Source organism: Austrofundulus limnaeus, unplaced genomic scaffold (assembly GCF_001266775.1).
Source record: "Austrofundulus limnaeus strain Quisiro unplaced genomic scaffold, Austrofundulus_limnaeus-1.0 Scaffold206, whole genome shotgun sequence".
Lineage (NCBI taxonomy): Eukaryota > Metazoa > Chordata > Actinopteri > Cyprinodontiformes > Rivulidae > Austrofundulus > Austrofundulus limnaeus.
Window position 1 is genome coordinate 513,102 of NW_013952608.1, and position 8,421 is coordinate 521,522.

General features: G+C 35.1%; 2 protein-coding genes across 2 annotated transcripts in view; both read right to left on the reverse strand.

Annotated features, from left to right (window-relative positions):
- Positions 1-3,781, reverse strand: part of ptbp2b (polypyrimidine tract binding protein 2b) — a gene marked incomplete in the record, with an annotated part of 18,966 nt that extends 15,185 nt beyond the window's left edge. The window contains 8 exon segments of the mRNA XM_014018963.1: positions 634-744; positions 973-1,131; positions 1,219-1,290; positions 1,367-1,438; positions 1,535-1,698; positions 2,217-2,268; positions 2,409-2,430; positions 3,704-3,781. Coding sequence (XP_013874417.1) covers positions 634-744; positions 973-1,131; positions 1,219-1,290; positions 1,367-1,438; positions 1,535-1,698; positions 2,217-2,268; positions 2,409-2,430; positions 3,704-3,711 — 660 coding nt within the window.
- A 1,955-nt stretch (positions 3,782-5,736) lies between these two features.
- Positions 5,737-8,421, reverse strand: part of dpydb (dihydropyrimidine dehydrogenase b) — a 14,037-nt gene continuing 11,352 nt past the window's right edge. The window contains exons 24-25 of the mRNA XM_014018961.1: positions 6,422-6,499; positions 5,737-6,311 (exon numbers count right to left, since the gene is read on the reverse strand). Of these exons, the coding sequence (XP_013874415.1) occupies positions 6,147-6,311; positions 6,422-6,499 (243 nt within the window). The 3' untranslated portion in view covers positions 5,737-6,146. The remainder of the gene's footprint in view (positions 6,312-6,421; positions 6,500-8,421) is intronic.

Consider the following 8,421-nt stretch of genomic DNA (forward strand, 5'->3'; position numbering starts at 1 on the left):
CACCGAGGACCTATCCACATCATCATTCACCCAGAATGCTTCATGTGTAAATAAATTGGCTCCGTCTGTGTTAAAATATATTTTTAATAATTTACAAGACTAAAATGCCTACAGTATTTTTACAGTCTTTAATTTACAGTTAAAATATATGTTTATAAAATAAAGTCTAATGTTACAACTAACCAGGGATCCCTTTAAAAAAGTTAAAAACACYGATAGCAGCAGCCCTGCTGATTGGAAACGTTTCTAAACAGACCTAAACTTGGACATTAGAAACTTCTTCAGTAGAACTAAAGAGTGATGCTTACTGCTCCACAAAGACACAAACCTCTTTCACTATGAAACAAGAAAGATCAGTACAGTCCAAAAGGGTCAAAATCAAGATTCTGACACTGATATCATGAATTTACTAGGTCCAATAGAAAAATATTTATTTGCTTGCACGTCACATTAGAGGTTATGTTATGTCACCAACATTACAACCAACTTTAACAATGGATCAATCAGCCAGTGAGAGAAACCTACTGGAAGTTATGACTAATAAAAACTTACAAAATAAAAATGAAACGAATGCTTGATGCAAATATTACTACTTATTCATAAGTAAAAAGTTTCACGAGTGTGTGATCGTACCAGTTTAGCTTGCTGTGCGTTGACGGGGTCACTGAACTGCAGAAGAGCCTGAAACTGGTTGTTCTTAGTGAAGGTTATAATCTTCATCACAGTCCCAAATTTACTGAAAATCTGATTACAATAAGAAAAACAGGCAAAGATTACAGCAGATTTTTAACTATCCTAGTTAAAGCTACACAGAAATATTTATTATCAATCATCAGGGGTTTAAGAAATTCAGGATCTGTAAAGATGGTGGTCACCATGTACCGATTTATTTTCTCTGTCTGTAAAGTCTTTTTTGAGATCCAAACAGTAAAATAAAAACAAAGCCTAACATTTGTGAGCAGAAAACCTTACCTGCTGTAAAACATCCAGTGTTACAGGATAAAACATGTTGTCAATAATAATTCGCAGGACAGGGCTCGGGGGCGGAGCGAGCTCTAATACTCCCTGGTCAGACGATGGAGAGCTTCCGTCCTGGACTGCTGATACGGCTTGTAGCACTGCCTGGGCTCTCTGGAAACAAAACAAGGTTGAGTAAAGCTACGGAGCTCAACACAGCAGGAACATGAGCAAAGTGAAAGAGCATCTCCACATGAATACCTGGTTCAGAGCAGAGTCTGTTTTCAGTTCTTTATGGTTGGAGTACTGGATGAAGACAGGAGAGTTTCTGACCTAACACAACACAAAACGTCTCAATGTTAAAAAATAAATATTAGATGAAATGAATCAAAGCTGGTAAGGTTCAGACCTGTGGTGTAACGGCCGTGTAGTAGTTCACCATCGTAATAGCCGCTTCCTCTGTACCCAACTCTAAAAAGGCCTGAAAAAAGTACAGAAATGTTCAGATTTTAAGACTGACAAATATCCTCAATGATAAAAAGTTTTCCCGCAGTATGAACTGAATGGACGTGTTTACCTGGTTCTTCCCTTTCAGCATCAGTATATTGGTGACTTTTCCAAAGGGCAGCCCCAGTGCGATGACCTCAGTCTCGGTCACTTCATTGGGCAGTTTTCTGATGTGCAGGACTCTGGAGGGAGGCGACTCATCCAGCCGCTGCTTCTTACTTTCACTACCGTTTGCTGAACAGATACACGCACGGATAATAAACACGTTAGTACAATAGCTTGTTCACTCGTATAAATATCCTCACATTCTTTTTGTGACAAGAAATAACTGTAATTTATGATCAGCAGCTGTCATCCTGCAGACAGAGTAACATTTTGCACAAAAGATGACAACTGTGGCGGTTCTTTTGCTGACTAGGAATCTAAAAAAACATAAGAACTGATTACTTTTCTAACAATTTCTGTTATTAGTGGATCACCTGCAGAAATCAAGGACTTATGCCTCTAACTGCAGCCTAAGTCAGGTCTGTCACCAAGATGAGTCTCAAATACAGCTACAATAAATGACAGAGATGCTACAAGCTGGGGTGGTGACCAAACACCATGAGAAGATGCTACTTTTTATTCTAAAATTAAATCATCTTTAAGGAGGAGATGAGGCAAACCCTGGATAGATCACCGTCAAAGCAGCAAGAAGCTGTTGATGAAGTGATCATGTTTCAGAAATCTATCATAGTTCAGACTAAACTCACCTGTCATTGAGCTGGGGCTGCTACTGTACAAGTTGAGCTCATCTGAGCCTCTCTAGAAAATAAAAAAATAAAACATTAATTCTACACAATGACCAGGAAGCAAAATCTATATGTCWATTTCTAATATGAAACAAAGTATCATAAAGATAATGGTCCTTAACAAATGTGTAATTATTAATAAGGMATATTTACCTTCACACCAACTGCAACATCACTGCAAAGACAAAAATTAACAGACATTTAAAAAAGGCAACAAAAAATTGGATATTTTAGTAATAGTGTGACGAATTTCTTTAACATTGTGATAACAAATATCAATTTCAAAATCAAAAGAATTATTCACCTCCACATTAACTTCTCATGTTTATTACTTCTAATCACATCATGATTTATAGTCTGGACAAACAGTAAAACCATCAATAAACCAATAAATACCACATATTGTTTTATTTAACCTACACTCAGATAAAACCTACATTTACAACCTTGAAACATATGAATGAACATTTTTCAGTCATCATCCCAACAATTAAGTCAATCAAGCTGACAAAGAACACAGAAAACTAATCCATCTGAATTAAATTATAGGCTGCTGTTTGTGTGTRCAATAAACATTAGCTTTTGCCATTCAATAAAAAATAAACCATCAAAGATAAATTTARTGCTTGAAAATACATTTTAGAAAAACAGATGTATTTATAAAACAGCAAATTAAAATGTGCAATAAGAAAATAAAAACATGACTTATCTATGCTCCTAAATGATTAGTCTGGTAATTTCCATTTCAAGGAAGTCAGTTCTGTTTTATTTATCATTTATCCAGTTAATACTTTAACACGTYCTTTTTACATGCCCTGTCTGTAAAATGGGAAACAATGGTTTGCAATTTTAGAAGGATCTGATATTTTTAACACCACAGTTGTATTGCAGCTATCAGGTATTGGAGAAAATAAAAACAAAACGTGTTTAATGCACAGTTTTTAGAGCCACAGCTTCTCCTCAGACAAACAAAGGACTGGTTGATTTAGTCGGGATTAAGCTAGCAGCAGAGTACAAGTGTACAGACGACGTCTATTACCATGGTTCATAACAAACAGTTTAAAAATACATCATTTTACCACAATCAGTATCTATCAACATTTACTAAATCTCAATTCTGACATGATCAAATGATAACAGCGCTTGGCTAATCTACGCCCAGCACTATGAACGGTTTGCTAAATTGCTAAGTAGGCGTAGGAGCCTTAAATTAAATTCATTTTATAATACAATAAATAATGCCGGAATCTTAGAAAAGAACAACAGTTTCATTGCTTGACGGGACTCGCTGGCTAATCATATCACGTTTTCCATAAGGTTTACAAACAAGCTAACATGTAGCATGTTTTAAATTAGGCAGAAGGAAAGTCGCACTCTTCCAATGTCACATGCAGAACTATATACATGCGCCCATATTATTAGCTGTAGCATGATTTGGAAAGGTTTACCCGTCCATTGCGTTTCTTTGTCCTCTTCTGTGTTGATATGTCAGCGGCAGAACAGTGAGCAGCGCAGGCAAAATGGGCGTTCTTCTTCTTCTTCTTGTTGAATTTTAATGGCGGTTGGCAAGAAACGTCATGTAAGCATTACCGCCACCAACTGGTAAGGAGTGTGAACCACATGACATAAAAAACTGTCCTATTAAACAAATTACACTGTTTTAAAAAAATTAAATAAGACCTCATACCCTCTACTTCCTGAATCTTTTTGTAATAAATCAACAATATCAAATTTCATTTTCATGCTACTAAGATTTCTAATTAACTTATTTCTTTGCATCAAATAATTCCTACACCTCAAAATAACATGTTCCACTGTCTCATCTTCCCCGCATTCACATTTCCCTGTCTGATGTTTCCCCATCAGAAATAATGACCTATTTAGTCCAGTATGTCCAATTCTAAACCGTGAAATAATTATCTCTTCTCTCCTGATTCTTTCTGTTCTTCTCATTTGACCAATATTCTTTTGAATTTTATATAACCACCTTCCTTTCTTTTCTTCTTCCCATACCTTTTGCCACCTCTCTCTTGTTTTTTTGTATATTATACCCTTTATTTCTGTTATACTAAAMCTAACATTAATATCTATCCTCACATGATTAGTACTCTTTTTGGTCATTCTGTCTGCCATTTCATTACCCTTAATCCCTTGATGTGCTGGAACCCAAACAAAATTTACTGTTAGCCCCATCATATTGATTCTGTAAAGTGTTTGTTGTATTTCAATTAATATATCTGGTCTACTATCTGATATAGCCTATTATTTTGCAAACTGAATAACGAAGAACTAGAATCTGAACAAATAATTGATTTTAAATGGTCTTACCTCTTCCACMCACTGAASTGCTAAAAGCAAAGCAAGCATTTCTCCTGTATACACTGAGACTCCATCACTGATCCTTTTCCCTACTTTAATTTGAAGCTGTGGCACAATAAATGCTATCCCTACCTTATTAGCTGTATTTTTTGATGCATCTGTGTAGATTTGTATACAGTTATAATATTCATTTAAGTATTCTTGTATCATTTATCTATTCATAATGCGAAATTTATCTTTGTTGTTCTTTTCTAAAAAAGAAAAGTCAACCTCAACATCAGGAAGTATCCAAGGTGRMACTGCAGATAATGGAACTGCCTGACATATATCTAACTGATTTAAATTAATTTCAGGGCTTTAGAGTTTATTATCCATCCAAAGCTCTTTAATTGTTTCTTTTCCTTTTCCCAGCCATGTTTAAGCACCTCTAATGTTGGATGATCAATTCTTTGTCCTTGTAAATTTGACCAATAATTTAAGGATAGTTGATCGCTTCTAAGTTTAAGAGGTATTTCTCCCATTTCAACCTGTAATGHTGCTGTTGAAGATGTTTTAAAAGCACCRGTACATAGTCTTAAAGCCTGATGTTGGATAATATTTAACTTATGGAGGTTTGATTCTGCTGCTGAATTGTAAACTATACATCCATAATCCAATACTGACCTAATTAACCCAGTATAAATTGCTTTTAATGATTTTCTATCAGTTCCCCACTCTGTTCCAACTAAATACCTCATTATATTTAATACTTTCCTACATTTATCTATTATTTCCTTAATATGCACTCCCCACGTCATTCTTTCATCAACAAGAAACTTAAATTGTTTCTTTCTAAATCCTGTCCATATAATTTTAATTTAGTTTTTTCCATCAACTCTTTTCCTTGTAAAAAACATTATTTTAGTTATCTCTACAGAAAGTTTAAACCTAATTTTGTATTTTAATTTGTTGGAGAAATTGATCAGACAGGTAGCCACACAGCTTTCTGGATCAGATTTCTAATAAAATTTTGAATTTGGCAATAACACTCAGTTAACAAAGTTAAATGGGGGCAAGGCCTCTTGTGAAATAATTATACRAAAGTAAAAAAACAAAAACAAAACAGTGCATCCTACAAGGCCCTAAGACTCAACTCACAGACAGATGACTTCATGACCGCAGCTCTGTGCATCAGAAAAAGGCTTTATTCAAATTATGAAGCAGATCAAAGAACAATTTCCTTAAACATTAAGATGTAAATTTGTCAATCAGCAAATACCTTTATACTGTCAGGATGATGAGAGGATAAATACAAAGTCACTTTATCATGAAGTGAACAACAAATCACTGATAATATAAATCTTAATCTTAGTGTTTCTGCTGCCATTAAAGCAAATAAGTATATTATTTATTGTAAAATATTTACTCCAAAGCACCTGGGCTAATCAGTTAAAGAGAAATATCAGGAAGCATCAAATTAATCACTTTTGAACACTTTACATTATTGGGGCTTAATTTTATCAACATCATTTTTGCTATATTTGATGTCATTTCTTTATTATGCAGAAAACTATATATATTTTTTCTGTTCCTTTAGCAGACAGGACTAACAGGTATCCCCCTCTTGGGTACATGAGGTGTTGTCCTATTAACCATCTTGATGCAGTCTATAATTGGACAGACACTGAGGCACAGAGTGCAGCCCGTACAGCTGTCAGTCACAAAGGGAAGGTGGGTCTCTGGGTCAAACCTTATGGCCTGGGCAGATAGAAAAACAGTCATGTTATAGCACTGAAAACATAAAATTTGTCAATTTTTTAATGAAAAAAAATGCAGGTTTTGTAGATAAGCACAAATGAACGACATACCTGGTATCCAGAGTCATTGCAGGTCATGTAACATTTACCGCAATTGATACACATGTCTTCATCAATTAGAGCCTGGACCTGAAAATGAAGGAATTGTTAGTAATCTGGTTTTAGTGGAATCAGTTAACTTGGTAAATTCAACACTTCATTGTCTTAGTTACAGTAATATCACATGTGGTGTGCCTCAGGGTTCTGTACTTGGACTTAAGTTGTTTATATTTTATCTTAATGATTTGGTAAATGTGTCAGGACTTTTTAAATGTGTATTATTTAAAGATGATACAACAGTTTTTTGTTTGGTAAAATATATAGAACAGCTGTTGGAAACKATACAGAATTTGTTAAAATACAAACTTGGTTTAAACTAAAAAATTATCATTAAATTTGGATAAAACTAACTATATGATATTCAGTAATAGAAAAGGAATTATTGATGTTCCATTTAGGGTTGATGATGTTGAGATTTGCAGAGTCATTGAGGTGAAGTCTTTTGGTGTTATTATTGATGAAAAGCTGACATGGAAATCTCACATAAATTATTTAAGAACAAAAATAACCAAATCCATTCCAGTATTGTATAACGTAAGTGAGTTATTTAATGATAAAGCTTTGTTTTTGTTATATAATGTGATAATTTTCCACACTTGATTTATTGTATTGAAGTCTAGGGGAAAGCACGTACAACAATCACAAATCCCATTTTAATTTTACAGAAAAGAGCCGTAAGAATTATTACCAGAATGTTAAGAGAGTAACTAATTACAATCTTAAGGAACTAGAGATGTTTGTAAAAAATTTGAACAAATTTGAAGGACCGATGCACTTCAGTCCAAGGAATAAGACTGTGGAATAATCTGGGGTCGGATTTATAAAACTGGCGTACGCACAATATGACCCCAGAAACTTGCGTACACCACTTTTTACGCCAAGGTTGTGATTTATAAAATMCAAACTTGACGTGAAAATGTGCGGTGCCTCACGCCAGCTTTGACCCATGCGTATGCTCATTTTGGAGACAGGAAGCTGTGACACAGATGGTGAAGTGACTTAGATTTTTATTCAACTTTATCATCAGCTTTCTTAACAGTAATATGCTGCTGTTGGTGAGCCATAAGGACCATTGAAATAAAAACAAATCTTAAATAAAAGTTTATGCATCTCCATTCATCTCCTTCCTCCTCACGACCCTGACCCACTGACCCCTCCCCGACAAGAGACATTTCAACAGCACGACAGCAAAAGTCACGCTTTGATACACGTGCAGGGTGCGCCCCTCACCAGTGTGGATGTTTTAAAAATTCATTTTTTAAAGTCCGTATTTGTCACACATGGTGGCGGTGGTCTGCCGCAGATAACAGAGCAGGCAGGAGGGGGAGAAGATGGGGAGAAGAGTGGTGAAGTCATCACTAATTTTATCTGACATTTTATTTTTATTGTTTTTTATCATCCTGCAGGCTCTGAGAGAAAATTAATTTGAAGCTGAGTTTTTGATAAAAAATCTTTAGATTACTCTAAAGCAAAATGAGGGAAAATCTGTGTCAATTATGGACATTCTGTTCACGTGAGCAGTTGTCAGCACCTGTCATCCTCCAGATGCACGATGGAGCGTGTCTGTGCCAATCACTTCTTTTGACATTGATCAGCTTACTGATATAAATACACCTTAACATTCATGAGGTACTTGCATTTACTGTTTATGGTTGAGTGTGGATGTGTAGAGGGTAGAACCTGAGGCGGTACCTTGTGCGCAAACTCTGAGGTGAAGCTGTGATCTATAAAGGTAAGATGCACAGAAACATGCGTACGCACGATTTTATAAATCTGAATTTTTTTTGGTGTACGCCATTTCTGCCCTTTTGGCCGCACGTTCATTTTTAGAATGGTTTCCACGCAATTCTTTGTAAATCTAACCCCACACAGTAAAAAACAAAGTATCTAATTAACACCTAGAGAGTTGAATTTAACTCTGTTTCATATAATATTTGGTCCCACTCAAAATT